The 21,946-nt window shown below is 43.1% G+C and overlaps 1 protein-coding gene across 2 annotated transcripts; it reads right to left on the reverse strand.

The window, feature by feature from the left end:
* Positions 1 to 1,133: 1,133 nt before the first annotated feature.
* Positions 1,134 to 21,610, reverse strand: ddhd1a (DDHD domain containing 1a). Of its 2 annotated transcripts, XM_062397117.1 has the most exons (14): positions 20,313 to 21,610; positions 18,711 to 18,887; positions 14,347 to 14,448; positions 11,399 to 11,527; positions 10,333 to 10,480; positions 7,756 to 7,865; positions 7,416 to 7,522; positions 7,067 to 7,329; positions 6,412 to 6,487; positions 6,117 to 6,266; positions 5,839 to 5,903; positions 5,549 to 5,721; positions 4,910 to 5,107; positions 1,134 to 4,447 (listed from the first exon to the last, which is right to left on the reverse strand). In XM_062397117.1, exons 1-14 carry the CDS (start codon positions 21,109 to 21,111, stop codon positions 4,263 to 4,265), a joined length of 2,682 nt encoding a protein of 893 aa, XP_062253101.1. In that variant the 5' UTR covers positions 21,112 to 21,610; the 3' UTR covers positions 1,134 to 4,262. The 2 variants fall into 2 exon arrangements, with proteins under 2 accessions (XP_062253101.1, XP_062253103.1); XM_062397119.1 differs by lacking the exon at positions 14,347 to 14,448 and having other exon boundaries at positions 20,313 to 21,609.
* Positions 21,611 to 21,946: the final 336 nt, after the last annotated feature.

The raw sequence follows: 21,946 nt of genomic DNA on the forward strand, positions 1-21,946 counted from the left end.
TCAGCCATAATGTCTGTGTGCTGTTGTTCACATCTTCACCGCTTCAGATGACAAATAGTATTTTATACGAGCATTCAATCAAATGATCACACAAGTGACTCGTTTGAGGGGGTAGATGCTGTTTCCATTCTCCCCACAGCAGCAGCAGCACAATGCACACTCCAGCCCACACTCTCCAAGTGGTTGGCAGTGGAAGACACATGAATCATCTGCGTTTCTGGCTCGGTCCCCTGGTGATCTCGCTCCAGCTCCAGTCTTCCAGTCCTCCAGCTCAGGAATCTGGGCCTTCAAACGACAGGTCTGCATCAAAGCGATTTATAACCTCCCTCTCCCTCCTGCAGCTCGGACCCCCTCGTCAGTGTCTGGCGGCCCATTGCCTTTTATAGGCCGTGTTTTAATTGCAGGGTAAACATTTGAGTCAGGCAGATGCGGCGCTGGCTTGGCTGCTGATGTTGATGATGTGGATGAGGAGGGAGGAGGGAGGGGAGACCAGGAGGTTCACATCATCTCCATGGCTCAAAAGATGACCTGGGGAGTCAACTTTTGGGTTGTATGTAATGCAAATTTTCATTTTTATGTATCTTAAGCATATTAAACATATCTTATCAACTTAAATTAGAAATAAGAGCATTAGCATCTGTCCAAATAGCTAAATTACATAAAGGCAATAAACGGAAAAAGGTTAAGAGAGCACAAAACAGAAAATGGTCAGTCGGGGCCTTTGTTCATTTTTAAACTGAGAGATGGCTGACCTCTTCTGGCCAAACACAGAACAGCAGGGCCTAATCCATTATTTATGAGAATAACCCAATAACCCCAGCGCTAACTGGTCCCATCTGTGAGTCTCGCTCTGCAGATGTTACTAAACTGCATTAAAAAACTCTCAGTAATTCATCTGGAAGCTGTGAGGATCACAATGAAGCCCATTTATGATCTATAATTCAGCTTTGATGTTCCTGTGAGGGGGTCCCTCGGAAGGAATCTGACCCGGTTCAGAAGAACAGACAGTTCTATTGTCCAAAAAAACATGGACAATAGAACTCTCTGATGATTTGCAACCTCCTCCTACACAGCAGCTACAGTCAACATTTCCCTGGTGATTGTCTAGGACATATGGCAGACAACGGTAGTAGTCATTGTAAAGAAATACTTTAATAAAAGGAAATAAATACAATGCTTTGGATGGCAGTTAGAATCCATTACAGGCATGGGTTATTGCACAGCTCTAAGGACAGACAAAAAAAAATCTTTTCCAGACATCCATTAAAAGTTAACAGTGGTAACTGACAAAATTTTCATTCAAAAACACAATAACTTTCAATGTGCAGTTTTCTCTTTCTCACCCAGTGTGTGATGACATATGGCTGCAGGCCCTTCTTTGATTAGATTTAGAATATTTTAAAGACTGACAACACACCCGTGACAGCTCTTGATCATTTGAAGGAATTATGGCTTCAAACTAGAATCAACACTTAAATCTACAAAAATGTATAGAAGCCTTTTCCCTGATGCTTGCACCTTTGACCAAAAAAATAGAGCATACTGTCATCATTCAAAATGTTGTGCATAAAATGCTCATGAAGTCAAAAGTACAATTTACATTGACAAAACTCTGTCTTTCTCTCAAGTTTAGTTGTTTATTTATTGATTTCTTATGCAGAGTGAGCACCGTTTAAAATCTGTGCGGGAATCAAGAATTGCTCTGATGGAAAATGTGCAAATTTCACATAAATCATGGAAACTTGGAGCCGAATCACAAACCTTGTCGCGATTGATCTGAGGGCCTGTACACACTCCTACAATATGGATTTGAAAGTGTGATTTTTCAGGTGCAGAGGCAACAATGGAAGTGTTCTACGTATTCTGCATTGCACGCCTAAGGTCTCCAAGATAAATAGCATTGCTGCTTTCCGAGAAACACCTTCAAATTTCTATTGCTGCAATGGAACACGTGCAAACAGGAATAAATAAAGTCATTAATAATCGGGCGGTATTCTACATCCTTTCTGTGCAACTCGTAGCTGATGAATGTGCAAGATCCACCAGGTCAAATGTAGAAATCCTTCCATATCCTTCTCCCTTCTATTTTGTCCATTCTATACCATCTGGTCGACTACAAGGCAGCCTGGTTTCAGTCATTAGGCCTTTGCGGACATAACAGACACACAACACCGATAAATTGATCCCAAACAGCGTGTGACGGTGTCTCTAATTAAAATAAGCTCTTTGATATTCTAACTGGGAAAATTGAACACAGAGGGCAACACGCTCTGTCACATGTGTATCTGAGGGTCGTTCCATTTCTTCATCCACTGGGGTTGTGTCACAAATCATCTAATTAGACATCCAATAACATTCATAGGAGATTTTTCTACTTAATAAAGACACCAACACAGTTCATTAGATGTGTGTTGGCGCTCTCTGCAATGTCTTCCTTCTTAAAGCATCCATTTACTATACATATATGACACCACGTAAAGTGAGTGAGCTTTTCTCCTTTCTGCATAACTGCTACTGGCTGTGATGTCAAAGGACCATGTCGAGAAAAGACCTCTACATAAATCACGATTAGCAGAAACTTTTATAAAAAAAAATATGGTCATGATCTGCTTTCGCTATTTGTCCATATTGTTTTCTCTTTTTAGAAAACTCAGGTTTTTAAGTGTGAAGGAGCCCATCTTTTAAATAAATAAAAAGACAGGCTGCATCATATTCATTTTCTCAAAGTGTGAACCAGTCACCAACTCACAAAAAAGGCCGATAAGATACAATTAATGTTTGTGTACACTGGCCACAAAATGACAATAGATGCTACTTTTACCTTAGGCCAATTACATTTTTTCATGAAGAATGAATTAGCCTTTGCACCACTAAATCCGAGCGTAGAAAGCTAGACACGTTATTTGGCCACAGGTTTGAGTCCCACTTTCCTGAGATGAGAACCATGTTCATGTCCAAAAGAGACTGAAAATCGCTAGGAAGAATATATGAATATATTTCTTTTTTTTTTTAAAGATCAAAATGCATGTAGTCCCACGGATTTCATCTGGATATGGTTATAAAAACATGAACATGGTATCACATCAGTTAAATAGAATCATGCAAGTTTGAATCAGTAAGATTGTTTTGAGCAAAATACTTTGTGAGCGTTTTAGACTACGATCAACATTCATAAACTGTGTGTAAGAAAATAAATACACATGCTCAATGCTTAATTTATAAGTATCATGATACAAGCCTTATGTGGCTGTAAACATTTATGGAAAACAATGTCCTGATAAACTGTAACTGTTGTAATAAGATGCATTTTATCCCCAAAATTGTTTAGTTAATAGAAACTCAACATTGACTGTGTGTGTGGCATAAAAGTGGTGGTTTGCTCATGGTGTCTGATTTAGGAATGAATGTTAAATAAAAGAGGTGATCATGGCATAGAATAAGAAAAACAAAATAATATGTTTGTTATGTTTCTCTTCATGCTCCCAAACATTGTTAAAGGGATAATGCCCTCAGGTTCTGTAAAAAAGAAAAAGAAAATAACAGAGATACCAATTCATCCGTATAACAGACCACACGTATGTTATGTGTAACATTGTTTGGCTAATTTTGAAAGGCATACAATTTGCTTGTTAGCATCAGAGATAAAGTACACATGATGTTACAGGTTAGAAATGCTTGAAAGGATGAAACTGTTTTTGACAGCTCTAATTCTTTTATCCTCGATATCAAAGAAAACTTTAATCTGAAAGCCTCAGTGACCGAGGGTCAGGCATGTGTGTCACAAGGCTCCAGACAGAGTCACTGGAAAGGAGGCTGGGCAGAAGCATTAATCAACCGTAAACTTATGGACACTTCACCAACAGGATGCTGCTGTTGTCTGGGATGAAGTTAAGTCTTTTCCACTTGGTGCATCAAACTCATTCAGCTCTTATTTCATGTTTATAAGCAACATCTGCTCATACTAGTAAAAGGGGCACCTCCTTAGGGGTTCCTGGTCCAACACTGTCACCCGTAGGGTGCACAATTGTGTACGAGATAAACAAAAAGAGACATTAAATGCACATCTTGGAGTTACGTCAGTTCATCTGTGTTGATTTCCAAGATTCAAAAAAGCTGGATCACAGGGTGATAAAGGAAAGAGATAAGTGTATTTAATCAGTTTGTGCGCATAAAAATAAATGGATGAAGTCTATTTCTGTGTCTCGCCAACCCTTTTAGAGTTGTCAGACATTATTCAAGAGTGTGTTGTGTAATGTGCAGACTCAGTCTGGCTCTGGAGCGTCTTCTGTTAAGTCAGAGGTCGTCTTCTGCTTGTATATGAAAGTCAACAGGAAGAGAGCGATGTCATGTGAGCACCAGTAGCCTGTGTGGGAGGTAACTGCTGACCAGTAGCGACTCTCCACCATACCTTCTCTGAGCTCAAAGTCGATGCGCCGCTCCAGCTCCACTGTGAGAAACAGAGTTGTACAAACATTTGTGAGTTAATAACTAATACCTTCCCAAAGCACTTTAAAGGTTAACATTTTGTATTAACTCTGGTAAGGAGACTTCCTCTAGGATTGTTTGGTGTGGACCATAAACTGTAAGTAAAGATGAAAAACATGACGGCTCATCAAAAAAGAAGCCCAGGCATCTTGATCGCCTCCTTCATGTTCGCAGAAGGGATATGAGCCAGACCACAAGTTCAATGTATTCATCAAATACATTTTAATCAAAAGATGGATTCTGTCATTTTAGGTAGTTCCTATCACACTGCTGTATGTTCTAGTGTTCTGACTGATTGACGTCTGAGACTGACTGGTGATTGGTCGAAAGAAGGTCTCATTGGGACCTCCTTACCTACTATAGCACAGACTCTGGCTCCAAATGAGATCATCAGAACAAGATGTGGAGAGGTAAGTAAACTCACATGATGTGTCAACGATGGGTGAGGTGGGCCGGATCAAGGTGGAGAGGCCGTACGCTGAATGGCTCTCTGCTCGCTTCTGCTCCTCCTCTTCAGTGTTTGTCACTCCCTCCAGTCCTAAAGACACTGAAGGCTGGCTGTTGGAGCGTGAGAAACGTGAGAAGAGGATGCCTCCGATACCTTTGCCTATGCTCGCCGCTCCTGCATGGAGGCAGTAAAAAAGAGAAAGAGCTGGTGAGATGTGGTTAGGAGCAAATACGAGAAATGGTGGAAATGTATTTTCCTTTTAACGTTTCTTTATTTAACTCTATTTAAAACTGCAGGGGGAGCAAAGTGTATGAACCCACTCTCCTTCTCTCCACATGATGGCACTGTTGATGTAGTACTGTAGTCGAGCTGAGCATCTCACATTACTTCAAATATTGAACTGCACAGCAGAGAATTGATTTTACCTATAGAATATTGACCACAGTAACCTCTAATTTGCTCTGCTCTTTCTCTGGGGCTTTTGTTTCTGTCCGAGTTCGTATTAGTCACCTCCGCCAGGTTCGAATGTATGTTTAAAAGAAAGTTAACAACTCTTCCAGTCATACATCCTATTACAGATATACAGGATTAAAAAAGTGATGGTTCATGGCGTACCGAGTATACTGGCCTTGCCCAGGTTAGTGATGGATTCTCCATAGTGCCTGCGGGGGAGGACAGGGGAGGTGCTCGGGCTGGGAATGCTCTCGGTGTCAGATGTTGGGTCTTTGACTGGGGTGAGGAAGGTTGGCCGGACCTCTTCGTAGGATGTGGGGTTTGTGGCGCTACACCTGATGCAGGGAGAAAGAAAGAAAATCACAGCAACTCAGAGCAGTTATACTTACAAAACATTACTTGTGTGTACAAAGAATATCAAGTGTTATAAGATGTCAGAGTCAAGGTCTTACCAGTGGATCTGAACAGGTGCGATATTGCTATAATGTTTAAGGATGAGGGGCTCCAGTCTGTATGCCTGCAGAGAGCAACACACTTCAGTTACATTATGTCAGAACACTTCTTAAAAAAACAGCAACTTTTTTATAACAAATACCCAAATTATGTGCTGGCTAAGCAATAAAGAAATAACAAATGCTGAAGAGACAATAATAACAAAAGAGTCTCCACATGCTATCATTACCCCGAATGATAAAGAATTTTTACAGAGTGGGGTAAAAGTAAGACTGACCACAGGGTCTGTGGGATGGAAGACGTTGAAGAGCCTGCTGCAGATGGGAGTGGGCAGGATGTGGTCCTGATGGCAGCTGCTACCAGGGCGGATGCCTCTCAGGGCCAAGAACACCGCCAGAGGAGAACCCACGCAGAAAAAGTTATCCACCTGTGAAAAAGAAAAAACGATGACATTTGTTCTCTTTTGTCTTATTAGCAGTTCTTTACAACACAAACAACCAAAATTAATATTCATTAAAATAGAGTAATTTAATACTGTAATGGTTAACATACAGTACATTAAGGCATCTTACCTTAAATTTCAGGGCTGGAGGTGCGGAGGGTTTAGAGGCCTCCAGTGTGACAAGCTGAGTTTCCAACTCTCGCAACCTGTTAGAAAGCAAAAAGCACATTATAGAATATATAATAATCTTAAATGGTATAATTCCCCTTATACATTCATGTATACATTACTATAACCTCCAGGTGCCTACCCACCCATCCATTCATCATCTGCAGACCTTCTATTCTTAAGCCAGGTTTCTATCTCAGTTCGACCTTTGCTCCAGCTGTTTCTTGTTACACGAAGGTAATGGTGCACACATTAAATTATATTGCACAAACAGAATGATGAGATATAATAAAAAACCTCTTCTCTTCCAATTCACTGCCCCAAGCAGGAAGCACGACCTGGTGCCTGACTGTTATAGAATGAACTATACGAAAAGCAGACGCTGTATTATGTGTATTAAAAAACAAAACAAAGTTCAGTTTAATGTTGAATTTAAATGAGAGAAGAGTGGATAAGGTATTAGAAGTTATCCAACTAGTTCATTGTTTTTGTATTCTGCTGAGCCTACAGAAAACATATCAAAAGTTGTACCTCAGGCCTCTCATAAAAGATCTCTCCCTGATCCTACACACGCAGATACACTTACAACCCCTGAGATCTACATCAGTAAACCCTACCTAATCCTCGTGAGCCGTAGCTGCTCTAAAATGTTCCTCTCTTGGTAGGACATCCAGCGCAGGTCCAGCTCCTCTCCCACAGCGCGATCCTCTTGTAGGCAGAAGCGCACGGGATCCCAGCCCGTCATGATGTCGTAGGTGATGACGCAGCCGAGGGAGTGGGACACTATGGACACTTTTCCTCCCCTCTCCTCGAACTCCGGATTCCGGGAGCAGAAGAGTGTGTAAAGCCTGTTAAGCTCCTGCGTTAGGCCTTTGGTAATCTGGGGACGGACAGGAAGTGGAGGAGTTTAATGGACGGACGGTGTTTGACAAAGTCAGAGAGTTTCTCAAAGTGGGTGACGCCCACCTCGTCCCTGTACAGGGGGCTGTTGTAGTACATGATGTCCATCGCACTGCTGTTGAGGAGATCTCTCAGTCCTCTCACTTTGTCTGGTGTGATTGAGTCTACTGTGTCTACGGAGACATTCAAACAATAACACAGTTATTTATCAACCAATAGTTTTGGCAGGAGGTTAGATACATGAACAGCAGATCAACAGATGCCGACAGCTCTGCTTCATTCGCTTTCCTTGTTTGGAGAGAACTATCTTCAACTGCTCACACGTAAAACAAAAACTAAACAAAGAGGTGTGTGTAAATGTGCATAAAGTCACATTCATGATCACTTTCACAGAACACACACTAACCTCCATCCAGTGAGAGTTTTGAGCGCCACTCAACCGGCAGGAAGTCCACACGCTCGTCACTGATTTCTGAAAAGTGCTTCTCCTCCATCTTCCTCACACCCTCCCTCAGCCTGAATGACCACGTGACAATGAAGAACAAACAACAGATCAGGACAACAGTAAAGAGTAATGAGTGTATCTGGGTTTCACATTGTATGGGCAGCAGTGTCGTCATGACAGGTTCTGAGTGGATGTCTGGCCCTGATACAACAGAGTCTGTTGTGATGAGAATAACAACGTCCATTTTCCTGCTCACTGATGCAGCAGCTTCCCTCATGCACACACGTGGACGCAGATACACACACACAATGGCTACACCGCTGCTATTCATATATGGGGCAGCATTAGCTCGCAGGAGAGAGAGGATGAGGTGCGGTGTTGAATGAGCAAATAGAGGCTGAGAGTGGCTTTTAGACGACTGGGCTCTGAATGGGGCATCTTATAATGCAGGTTTTGACCGGACCATCTAGTGAGTGTCTGCAGGGGAACTCACATTTAAAAAAACAACCACCACTGTTTACCTCCATCATCACTGCTGATGATATAATGTAACAATGAAAGGCACAAGGCTGAACTTAATTCAGGTTCAACATAAATAAAGCATAAACAATGAAAAGGCCAGACAGGCTGATCTTTCCTCCCGGCTGGGGAAAGTGTTTATGTTATAATCCACGAGGAGCTGGCAGTGAGGCTTATGGAGCTCTGCAGCTTGACTCGGTCTACTTTACCTGCTTAGCTGACCAAAGCCACGGCCGATGGCCCGACACCAACTCTGTGACACACAGACACACATGGCCCTGTTCCTCTGTTCTACTGCTTGCGGTAGTACTGCGAGGGCACCAAGGTAAATACAGTGGTGCAATTGTAACTTCCTACAAACATCTACTATTAATAGAGTTCCAACATGAAGCCTGTGAAAGACAAAAAGATCTCAGCAGGCTGATTAAACTGTTTGCTAACAGTCTCACAGTATTGGGATGTATCTTTTTCTGAAGGTTGAGCCACCACCCAAACAAAATGGAAGTAATTTAGATTTTCTCAAACCGTCCAAGAATTACATTTGAGCCGTCTGGACTCACAGGCTTGAATATTATTGTAATAACCTTCAATGAGATTATGTTTTCACCCCTCTGGGTTTGTTGTTTGTCTGTAAAGAAGATTAAACAAAAACAACAAAACTCATTACTTTTTGGTTCTTATCTGAATAAGGGGGTGGATCCAGGATTTTATTTCACTTTCTTTAACAATGCAAGAGAAGTTTTTCAAATTTTCACAGATTTCCCAGGGAATAATTAATTGATCTTGATGATATAAAACTAGCGTCTTTAGAGGAGGGATATCTATGAGTGTGTAAGACTTGGTGCAGCTCGATTGAATTGAAGGGGACTGTGGGGCCTTGCCCTCGGAGGTATGTGCTTTGCTGAGTCCTAATTTATATGAGTTTTAACACTAGGTAGTAAATCTCTGATCTGAGTTCATCAAGGACTTTTCATCATTTAATCTGGATTTTTACCCAGTATTATAATTTGTAAAGTCTTTAGTGTTTCCTGCAGCGGTTTCATTAAGTTGCCGCAGATGCATTGCAAGCATTTTACAGAGTTTCGGTTTGGCTAGTGTTGCAGTGCATTTCCCTATTCTGTTGTGTTTCCTCAGTTCTCAGTGTTTAGCGCTTTCTTGGCAATAGAAGGACAAACTTTAGAGAACAGCCGGGGTGACAAAGAGAGTGAGAAAGATGGAGGGAGGGGAAGAGAACAAAAAACAAAGGCTGCAGGTGCAGTGGTATCAAGAGAAATGCTGGAAATAACTTCCTCTACCGTGACTATGAGAGGCTTTAGATGAATGAAGCAGAGGGTAAAACAGATTTAGTTAATGCAGTACTATCCCACTGTGTTTACAATTGTATAATCATGTTTAAATACCAGCTGTTAACATGTACAGTGATGAGCAGTACCTTAATTTTCTGCAACCACTTTAGCTGTGAGATCAATAAATGGACTAGTTACCGAGATGACCATATCTGGAATCCCAAGAACCTGTTGGACAGGTTGATATCTGAAACCCCTGATCAGCGACTTACAAACACAATGTGCAACAGGAGCTTAGTGAGGAGGCCAGGGCACTGAACACACAGAATCTGCTCTAATACACTTCATAATCATTCCAAACAACCAGATATTATCAGGCTTTTGTGCCTGTGTCGTGACAGATAGAGGGAAGAAGAGGACAGTCGTCACAAAAGTCACAGGAAAAAACGAACGAGAAGTGTGAGGGACACATTGTGATTGAAAAGAGAAGAGAAGAGGAACAGAGAGCAAACAAACTTCAGGGTTTTTCAAGCATCACATCATCCCGGGGAGATTTTCTCTCTCACCGCCTACATGAGATAACTTAGATTGGATATAGGAAGTGTGTAAATTCCAAAGATAGATAGGTGGAAGATGTCCTTTTAAATCCAAAGGGATAAAACAGAAAATATTGTGCAACTGCTAAAACAGGCAAATACTCAATTGAATCAACTGATTTAATACCGCAACTCACATTCCAGTGTTTTTAATAATGCGTCCCTGGTCCATCTTCTGTCCAATCCCATGGACAACAAAGACGATGTGTGTAGTCTGAGGGGGTCTGTCCTCGGGTGAGGCCTCCTCAACGAAGCCCCGGTGGAGCCCTGTACCACTGCTTGAGGCTGGAAGAGGAAAGATGACAGGGTGGGGTCGTTATTAAATCATTATTAACAGCATTTTTATCCAGCACTGCTAAATAAACACATTTTCAGTCTGTTCGCCAGAAGGCTATTAATATATCTTGTTGATGGTTAAGTAATGTGTTGTTCTGACTCCAAAAGAGGCCAGCAGGTGAGACACAAAGTTCTGCTGGCGTCGTGTCCCAATGCACCGTGACAACACTGGTGGTGTGTCTGGAGGATCGAGTGTGGGTCCTTATTTAGAATCTATAGTCTTGTCCAGTCATGTGCTCTGCGGCAAGGTTACAGGAGCCAATGGCATTGGTTGCTGTCTGGATAGCACTAAGGAGATTTCCCCTCACGAAGCATTTGTGTGTCAAGGGAGATGGAGATAAATAGGGCCCGCTCCTCCTCCTACAGAGATGAACATGTACCGTGGAGCTGGGAGTCTCTCAGATTCTTTACAGATCAAACATCACACAGTGGGTTAAAGTGCAGGCGCCATCTTTACAGTTACGCTTAAGCCATTTCATCTAAACTAACCCCTCATAACAGCAGATGGACACAGTGATTATCTGGGCTAATCCATTTAAGAGACTGAACTGTACCCAGACATGTTTAAGCAAGTTGCAAAAGGTCATTGATACAAGAAAATGATTGTGCATTGAAATTACAGTCATAAGAATTTAATTTGTACATCAGTTGGAGACAGAATTGGGCAGTGGTGTTTGGTTTCACACAAATTATAAATAAACAACTATTTATATTTGAGGGTGGAAAGCCAGGCTAGCGCTTCTGTACTGCACTGCACAATGGCGCTTTGAGCTATATGCTTATGTCAACCACAAGGTGATGCTAGACGAAAAATAAGGGGGAAATTAAATATCTGGAAAAAGACGATGACAGTTGGTGGTTACAAACCTTTGGAGAAACCCAGTTTCTGAGTCACGGTGCGAGCAATTTTGGAGGTGGTGGCGTCGCTGTAGAGGTAGACCTCATCCACGCTGTGCCAATCCACGTGGGTCCGACTCAGCTTCAGACTGTGGATGGCTGCGGGAGGGTGGCAGAGAGAGAGAGAGAGGAGTGATTGAATGAGTGGAAAGAGAGGAGGGCATTGTCAGACAGAGTGGGAAATTAGGCAAAGAGAAGGGAAAAACCAGGGAAACGGACGAAGGAGAAAGGTTCACGATACAAAGTGTTTTGAGCGCAAAGAGGGAGAGACTGAATCCAGCACCAGAATAACACAGAGTTACAAAAAAGGGAAATTTCTAGAATCATCTGAACAGCCCAATCAAATGCAGTCTGGAGCATTGATCTGCCTGTAGAAAGAAAATAAAAAATACCACACACCATGATTGCATATTTCAGCTCTTGCTTGTCCGTCCTGCATATGCATCCTCAACATTTAGGTATCTACATATATATTTTTTTCAATATATTTCCTGACTAGTCGCGGTTACGTTTTACTTTTCTCCAGGTTGTCAAAGTATAATGCAGCGACTGGAGCAAATGAGAGTAGAGGTATGGTTCGAGAGGCGACACCATCTACTACTAAAGCTAGGAGCGATAAATGAAACTGGTAGACTGAAGAGAGATCTATTTATGTCCCTGCAGCAGCATGTCCCTTAGATGTCCTGTGCAGGCAAGTTCATATCGAGATTGGTGGAAGGCTTTGGCGTAGGTCCAGTGCACAGTCATGGCTCTTTGTACTGCTCGGATCCAATCTAGGGATTAAAACCCTTAAGAGCTGGAGAGACGCAATGCCTTTGTTTGAGCTCAAAACAGTATTGACTCACAAACAAGGACACAAGTGTAGAAGACATACAGCGTTATTTTTGTACTGTTTTTTAATGTCTTTTGTACATGCTCATTGTACAAGAGTAGAGTAAGGAATAATTCATGTCTTCCTTCCAAAATAAGTAAATTACATTTTGTCAGGAAATTTCGAAAAAAATAGTTTCTCTCCCTTTCCAATTCCCACGCGAATCAATAAAACAATCTATACTTCATATCAACTATCTGTGTGTGTGTGTGTGTGTGTTCACAGTGAGTGAAGCCAGTGTGAAAATGAATGACTGCCTCTACAGGAGACGGACAAGCAGGGACCCGACGAAGAAGACGACAAGGAACACTTATTGGACAGAAGAAGTGCCTTAATCAAACTTTGAATTAAAAAGAAATCTAACCCCCACCATAAAATAAAAAAGCTGAAGTCCTGAGAAACGAAAGGTGAGCGATTGAGTTTCTTCTCTCACGCGGTTCCATTTATCTCTGCAGGTCCTGAGATGAAACTGCTCAGCAACAAAAGGAAGCGGATGCTTAACCTCTACCACCGCACAGTTTAAAGTGGCCCCCTGTTCTTATCTCTACCTCATGCTCTCACAGGTGAAGACTTGGAGGAGTAAGCTGATCTGAGAGATGAGACCTACAACTGTTACACAAGAAGGGCCACTTCAGACTGTTGAGCCTTATGTTAGCCAAGTCCATTGTAGGACAGGAAGTCTTTGAGGTCAGCTACAACATGCATATTTCTGCAGTTTTTTTATTTAATATTTTATTAATATCAAATGTGAAAGTTGAAGAGACTAAAGAAAGGGAAATGTTGCCAGTAACGTGGAGAGATGTTTATGGGCTGTACAAAAAGACTTCCTGTTTTACAATGAAGGCCAATGCATCAGAAAGGAATGGGAAAGGAGGAGGGGGGGTCGAGGTGGACTGAGGAGCTGGCAGTCAACCGAGACAAGGTTAAAGAGTTTACTGAGCTTGCTCTCTGATGGCTGTGGAGATCTACTGAGGGTGAGGGAGGATTTCACAGTACGGAGTGAGGGGCAAAGTACAGGACTGTGGGAACAGGCTGGATAAGCTGATAAGTAAACAGGGGAATTTGTGTGAGACAATTTGAGAAATGCAAGAAGCAATGGAGCTCTTTGAATGAATCATAAATATGATGTAGTCTGGGGCTGTAACAGTTGTTTCCTAAGGATCTATTTTTTCTTGGCTATGTTTTTCTACAATATACGAGTGCTACTTGCAAAACTATAATACTCTTATTCAAGGTCTCTGTGAAATTCTACTTAGGACAATCGATTTTAGGTCAACGGCTGCTTGGATTTACTATATGATGTGGGGACATAGACCCAGAGAGGGTCAATGCACCTAGAACTAGGACGGTGATGGACCTCTAAGAGGCCGACTCCACACACCATGTTTGGGGGCTATAGTAAACGGCCACAATGGCTACTCTGTGAAGCTCATCACTTGTGCAAGGGCTCTTAACAGAGCGCTTTGTTCATTGCCCCGAGCGCGGGAGCAAGTGATAGCAGTTCATTAATGATGCTCAAACTGCCGGGGGGGAATGAGATGAGAAAAAGAAAGCAATGAGAGAGAGAGTGGGAGACTGGGTCGGAGAGATAAACATGGGTAAAGGAGGTTTAGTGAGGACACACTTATTCACTCTAGATCCACTGGTTTAAGGGGTGTTGCCCTGGTAGATTACAGAACCATGTTACTATCCCAGCAAGGAGATGAGGGATAGATCAATAGGTTCCCTCATCAAGCAGCATCAGCTACAGCAGAAGTACCAAACTCTGGGTCACAGCACAGAAGGAGACGCTCTAGCAACTAGGCCCAGTTATGGCTGCAATAGAGGGAGAGCAGCCTAATTCAATTGAACACAGCCAATTCTAACTGAGCCTAGGTCTAGCTCTATCTATTAGATTTAAACAGCAAAAGGTCTGAACCATGAACAAAAGGGAAATCTGGCTCCAAGGAGACCTATAGGTTCTACGAGGAGAGAGGATTCAAGCTAGCAGATCTAATACAGCAGAGGTAAAATAAAACAAAACAAAGAACTTGGTATTTTACAGTACCTTGACAGCGTTTGCGCTTGTGACATGTAGTTTTAGCACTCGTCGGATATCCACTCCATTTGAACAGAAAAGGGAGGTAGAAAGGGGGCAGGTGGGAGAAAACTAACAACCGACAGAGTGAGTAACGGCCACAACCCTGGCATCAGTCACACATGCTACCACTGTCATTGCTCTTGAACAGGCCGATCTATCAAGTAACGCTGCTATCAGGTTACCCACACACAGAGCCTGTACTGGTTACCGACAGGGCCTGGTGGCTGCAGATAGATATCACGAAAATAAGCTGGAGAAAAGCCCAAAGTGCAGCGCTTCTTGACATACTGAGGTAGATTCAGAAATACACTTAATACAGAAATCAACAGTCCTCACTGTGAATTATAAAGATAACATTCTATTAAGCATAATTTCTCTAAAATTTTCAACTTTTGTGTTTTTGTATTACAAAGGGAAGTTTATGAAAAGTACTTTGGGGGAGAATCGTTAACAACACAGATCATGACAAAATTTCAAGAGAGTATATAAAATGGCATAAAGTTATCGAACAGTTTTTGTTAAATGCGAGACACACATAAAAGCACACTTTCTAAACACTAAGCATTTATGTTTCGATTTTTGTTAATGAAAACTCATAACTTATTGAAAACAGAATCCCAGTCAGAGCCAGAGACATTTACCAGCTATAACCATACAAAGAGAAAGAGGTTTGAACATATGTGAAAGAATTCTGTAATATGAAAATCAGGGAAGTTTCTGCAGGGAAAATGGAGCAAATAAGTAGTTATGATGCTGCAAATGTTTTACATGAGCCAAATTCAGATGTGCCTGAGACTGTAGTATTTTGTTATTTATAATTGTGTTAATGCTCTGTAAGTGGAGTCATTAATGTGAGCATTGGTCTTTCACGTGAAACAATGCCCGATAGATATTTTTTCCACAATAACACACATCACTTTATACATAAAACTGAAATAATAATTTGGAAATTGAGTGAATAATTTCATTTAAGACCCTTCACTGACATGAGTGGTTAAGGTTTTAAGATTAAGATTTGATAAAAAAAACAAATCTCATTTCAGTTTCATCATGAAAAAAACCCCCACAATAACAAAATAATTTGTGGTGATTTACGTAAAAAAATGTGCCGTTTAACACTGGTGCACAGAAACTAATAACAGGTTGGTAAAAATTTGCTGGATTTACATTGTAAATTAATTTCATGTGTTTGTATGCTAATCTTGAACAGTTACACTCAGAGCTGAAGCTCAATCAAACCATGTTCTATTAACTTTAAATCTCTGAGTCAGGGTTTCGCTTGATCTGATGTAAAAAAAAAAAAGAGAAGGATTTCTCAGCATCTGTTAGTCAAATCAGCAAAGTCTACAAATCCCAGGGCTTCACTCACTCAGTGAATCAGACTTGCAAATGTCAGCAGTGTGTGTCTCAGCTGAGGTGAAAGTCTGAGGAGGAAGACCTGCTGAGTACACACGATGTGTATTTGCTAAGCTATCAGTGAAGTCCATTTGGCCATCGCAGCACTAATGGGTTCATCCATAAATAGTTGTTGCCTGATGACTGGGGTGTTCACCAAGCCCACAGTCTTCCTCATAAGGAACAAAATAACCTTAACTTGTGCCATAGATTATAGTGTGGAACAGGAAACACATGACTTCTACATCACCCGAGGGGGAAACTGGACGGCCAACAATCACCTCTCAATCCCACCAAACAAGACTATACGTTGATGTTACAACCAGCAGAGACGTCTGACCCTCTCAGATCCTCGTAATGTTTTAATCTCACAGCTATCCAGATTAAGGCAAATGAAACATTAAGGATTAAAAGGTTATTAGGTGAAAAATGTATGTCCAGTTCTTTTAAACCTGTGTCATCAGTCACAGAGTGTATTCTCGGCCTCATGGGCATAAATGGATTTCTCGTTGACATCCGAGAAGCCTGACCGACTGGGAAACACCCTCTAGTTTCCATCATAGGATTACTCTTCAATACATACACACGCGCACTGGAAAATCCTAAAATAAATGGGGGAAATGTTTAGGTACTTTTTTTCTGTTGTGTATTTACCTCAACTTGGAAACTGACAGTGGCAGTATCTACACTAAGAATTCTACCCGGAACAAAAATAGGCGAATGGAAAATTAAACATTGACACCCAATTAATAAAGCCCATGAAATGCATGCAATCCCCTCATGGCCATTTTTGGCTTCAACAACTGAATTAAGAGCCGTGGCTTCCTCTCTGATGCCACAAGCTCACCATCTGTCACCACTGCCAACTTTCCTGCGTCAACAGTCATTCTTCTCAGAAAACCGTCCGTAACTGGCTGACTACACGATTCATGGAGAGAGTATATGCAGAGAAGTACATTTGGATCGTGAGAGGCCAGGAGGATTTGCAGTAGTGCTTCCAACATTGTCATTTTAGGCCTGCATGGTACGCTGGTATGCAGATCATACGTCTTCTGCTTCACTAACCTTTAGTCTCAGCTACTCACTGAGGCACAAGGGGAGGGGCAGAAAGGGGAGAGAGGCGATAAGGAGAGGGAGAGTGTGAGCAATAGCACGGGAAATTGACGTACTGCGGTAATGTCAGAACCCAGCCGGCTTGCTTTATGATCCTTAATAAATAGAAGTATTGGTGTGAAAATAAGTCAATTGCCTAAGATAAGAATTCAATTCTAAGTCTAGTCTAGTGACAGAAATACTATACTACATTTACCCTTGCTGGTCAAACTATGATCATGGAATATGATCTGTGTGTTTAGCATTAGTCATAGGACTCCACGTGAAAACCAATCTCTGTGTGCCCTTGCGCAATATGTCACACACCTTACAGATAAATCTGTCTGTGATCCCTCTGTCTTTGACCGTTTGTGTCCCCAACGTGGCAGCACAGATATTTTAGTGTCCGTGTGTACATGTACACTTCTGCTCGTGGAACAGGAGTGACCTTCTAGTTTTTTCTGTTTAAGCTTATGTGACGTAATATGAAGGAAGACCCAAAGGGTGACGATGAAAGTGACTTTGCTCTGCTCTATTGATGGTTTTATTTACAGAGCTTCATTTATTCTCAGCAGGGAGCAGCGATAGTTCCGTGCACGATAGCGTTCAAATGAGGACACAAAAGCCAGAGTCAGTTGCTCTGGACATTTAAAAGAACTCCAGAAACGTCCGGTAAATGGCAGAGTGAGCCCATCTGAGAATACATCAGGAGAATTGCTGGGAAATTCATAGGACAAGAGTGGGCACATAGATGAAATATCTAATATGTGACGTACGTCAAACTGGTTCTAAAAAAAGTCATTACTAATATTTCCGGATGAGAAACAGGTGCCCACACGTAGAAGACGCCGACAAAGAGGTCCACTTGGAAAGGCAATGACATGCAAGGGCCTTTGGCACTAAGGGATGACACTGTTTTCAATGGGCTTTAAACAAACACACTTGATTTCCACAGCAGTGATATTGCGTCATGTCCTGCCTCCTGTATGCTTTACTCAGGCACCACCCTCGACTGAACCTTCCAAATAATTCTCCTGTTGTTGGGAACACGGACTAAACAGTTCCTCCCTCCCTCCGACAGTTGCTGCTTCTTCTCTCTGCTCTGCTCTGCTCTGTTTATCTGCCACATTCACAAACACCCACACATTCATCACCACAGAAGGTCCCGCAGATCTGGCTGCCTTAAGGCCAACGCTGAATCAAAGAGCCTCTTTCTTATTGCTCTTCACAGCTAAAGCCCACAACGTGTCCGCCTGAGCCAGCCCTGTGAGACGGACGTGCCAGAATGAAGAATGCCACAACGATCTGCACCTGCTGTACACCGCGAGGATGACATGACAAAAATCTACACGGGCACACAAGAAGGCACCTGCTCCGTTCATTTCTCTCGACTGTGCTTCGATTCTTCAACAAGCAGGGCTGCCACATAATTCACAGTTTATGACTATGACAATGCGTTTCTTGGGGCTTTATTGTGAAGAAGATGACTTTACTTTTAAATGGAATTCGTTACTAAAATGCCAGTGGGGGTTAGTCACATCACTGCCATAACAAAGCAAAAAGGAGGTGTTGTTTTACAGGTTGCTGCCTGACTGGTTTTAAAAACAGTGAATCCACCAGAAAATGAGTGTATGTATTTCAAGTTGCTGGTTTACAATAAGGTGTTTTTTGTTGTTTTTTGTTTCGACTATGACTCCATGACAACTGCTTTATTTATTCAAACCTCAGTTAAAAGAATGATGCTGTTTAAAATTCAGATTTCCGGATTCAGAACATTCGTCTGCACTTAATATATAAAACATATCATCCTTATTTTTCTGCCTGTGCCCACCCCGTTCTCTCACCATCTTTGCTGTCGACGGTCTTCACCACCAGGTCAGACTCGAACGTGTCCTGCATCTGTTGCCCGCGGAAATGGCTTAGGTGCTCCTGCTCGATGAGGTCACTCTCCTCCTCCTCCAATGGGAGCCAGGTACCGTCAATAAACCACTGGCCTCTCATCACCGGAATGTGATCTTGTTCTGCAAGACAGTAAAACAAAGAAGAGATTAAGTCTAGGATGAAAAAGTATAACTCAGATGTTAGGATAAACATTTTGGAGCCAGTCCTCTGTATCCAGGAGGCTTGACTTTTTTGGCTTGGGTAAAATTAAAAATAAGGTACAGTTCCATTTTGTTTTGTTCTGCATATTTTAAGCAGAAATTCTCCAGAGTACAATGTTGCCACAGTCACTCTCCAGGAGCTGACTCATTTTAAATGTGTGATTTGGACGATGTAAACTAATTTTCATCTAACTCAACAAGTCTGCTAATTCCAGAGAGACCAAGTCTCAGCGGCCTCTGAAGCGAGGCCCAGCTTTGGTTACAGTACCGAGCAACATTATTAACTGATTCTCCGGTGGTGAAAGTGTAGGAGCTGAACTGAATGTAGGCACACTTTGAAAAGTACAGGAACCTTTGCTATGGACAATGACACAGCACATCTGGACATATCAGCAGGCTCCTATTTAGGTGTTTGAAAGACACACTGAGGCTCAGAGTAAGGTGCAGTCACTCATTATTAGGGTGGTTCATATCTGGTCTGAGAAGATAAGCTTCACAGATGTGAGGTTTCAAGTTCCTGTGAAATGATATTGTAACTTCTTTCCACCTTATTTGCAACATTGTGATATTAGGACGTGAATATATGTCTCTAAATTTGAATCAGAGTATCTGGAGGGCTTCTTGGATTAATTCTCCTCCACATCTCACAGCTGAAATACTTTTAATTACTTTCTATATAACCTTCTTGTGCATAGGGTTACAGGCTGAGCTGAAACCTCACAGTAAGAGCATGAACAGTCTGCTAAGGACTCACATCCCACAGCATGAACATTCAGGAAAAAATAACTGGCTTCTCTAAATGTCACAAGGCATTAACCTTCAAAAGAACCAGCAACCCATGAACCCTTTCATCAGGGGGTCGGCTTTGTGTTCCCTGCCTTTTCCTGGAAATGTCCATGAATTAGTTAGCGCAGATCAGCTGAGACCAATAGGCCGACTTCCTGGGTTGTGTAGATGATCCCAACAGATACAGGCTAAGTAATTGCAGAGCTGGTTAAACAACAATACTGATACAAACCATGTAGGAGTCAGCAATCGACTGAGATGAATGAGGAATCACCTGCTACGTTTGTGGGTTTTCTTAGCGATCTGTTATGGGAGTAGGGATGGATGTTGCAATGCACAGAGTCTCTGATTGAGCAGCAGAATTGTGAGTGGATGTGGGTCATCAATCGGTATGCTGTCGGCCATTATACTGCAGAATGTACAGTATATACATTATTTATATGTGCAAAGAGGGCATTAGGGCCTCGGACGCTCGATCAGTGATGCTGCAGAGATCTTGAGCAACACAACCTGTGACTGCTGCAGAACAAAGATATGACTTTATAGATGTATACTCACGCTTCCAGTAGACGGGGTTGCACTGCCTCTCCTTAATGTCCACCTCGTAGAGCCCTCCCCGGACGCACACAGGCTCCACGTTGATCTCAAAGCAGTCAGGGTCCTCTGAGGACACGATGGACGTGTCAAGGAACCCCGGGCCTCCGTGCACGCTGCTGGTCCTGGTCTCCACCGGCACCGCACCATTCAGCTCTTTGCCCTCCCCACCACAGCCCTCCTCCTGCTCCTTCTCCCCGCTGCCCCGGGACTCCGCCACCTTGAGGAGCAGCTCGGAGTATTTCCGAAACATGAGCTCGATGTTGAGCGAGTCATGCCCGACAAAGGCTTTCCAAGTTTTCTTGTCCTCTTTGTAAAACCACCGCACCTCCTCGGGTCCCAGCTCCGTCACCACCTCGTTGAAGCGGCTCCTGGAGCTGTTGGACCGCGACCGCTTCCTCTTCTCGAACAGCGGCCCGACGTTGCTCCCGCCGCCGTTGCTGTACCCGAGTGGCCCGCTGTCGATGTAGCCTCCGGGGGAAGTGAGGTCCAGGAGCAAGCCGTCCTCTGGGCTGCGGTGCCCGGCGTGTAGAAAGGGCAGGTGCCCGTCATGTCCCGACTGGACCGATGACATCCCCGCCTGCACCGTCTCGTCCATGGGACTCATCTCGTGGCAGCAAGGGAACCCATCGCTCCCCACGACCCAGTCCTTGGTGTTGTTGTTGGTGGTGGTGGTGGTGACGCCGAGCGATGAGCCCTGACTGTCGGTTCCCAAAGAGGAGCTCAGCGTGGAGGTGTCGGTTCTGATGTTGAAACTGCTCATAACTCTCCGAGCAGCCCAGCCTCCTCCTCCTGCTGCTCCTCCTGCCTCCTCGTCTGCCGCCGTTCCTCGTCAGAGCTGCCACCACTTCACCACATCCACCAACAACACGTCATAGTGGTTAATTATTTAGTAGAACATCAATTTCACCCAAATCACGGAGCTCCAGACGAGCTGCCGGCGCATTTCCTCCAGTGCGCCGCGGCTACATCAGCCTGTTAGCATGTTAGCATGCTAGGCGGCTAAGCTAATGGTGCTGGACGTGGAACTAGCGTCTCACTAAACGCTACAACCGGAAACCTAATCAAACCCTCTCCGGACACGGGTCAAACTAGGTCCTCCCGTCACCGCGTCGCTTCAGTCCGGCTGCGCGGGAGTCGTCACCCGGTCTCCGCACTTTGAGTTGTCCGCTGGTCCCGGCGGAATATCACTTCAGTCGGTTTGTCCAAACAAACCTCCGCTCGGAGACAATACTGTAGTATGCGTGCGTGCGGCTTGACAGCTGACGAGCACGGATCACAGGATTCACTCGTGAGCGCGCACGTTTACGCGAACGTGACCACCGGACATGCAGTACTCGTGTTCTCCACTAGAATGAGACAAATCGATTTTGTAAGTCAAGATGGGAGGTTTCTGCTATTTTTCAACATCTAATCCCGCTTCTGTAACTTTGTTTACTAACGCACCGGAAATTAAGAAAACACATGCACATAGACAAAAACAGGTGAAAACTAAGAAAACACATGCACATAGACAAAAACACATGCACATAGAAACATTAACACGTGGAAACGACACCGGACATGTGTCCAGGGGGACCCAAGAAAGTGATGGACCT

The sequence above is a fragment of the Platichthys flesus genome, chromosome 10 (assembly GCF_949316205.1).
Source record: "Platichthys flesus chromosome 10, fPlaFle2.1, whole genome shotgun sequence".
NCBI classification, from domain to species: Eukaryota; Metazoa; Chordata; class Actinopteri; order Pleuronectiformes; family Pleuronectidae; genus Platichthys; species Platichthys flesus.

Bases quoted from the DNA above. Each gene is read 5' to 3' on its own strand.
- ddhd1a (XM_062397117.1), bottom strand. From the start codon at position 21,111: ATGAGCAGTTTCAACATCAGAACCGACACCTCCACGCTGAGCTCCTCT. The intron at 6,488-7,066 runs GTAGGGTTTACT...GCTTTCTAACAG, and splicing joins CTACGGCTCACGAGGATTAG to GTTGCGAGAGTTGGAAACTC. The intron at 4,448-4,909 runs GTGAGTTTACTT...TGTTTCTCACAG, and splicing joins ACCCATCGTTGACACATCAT to TGGAGCTGGAGCGGCGCATC.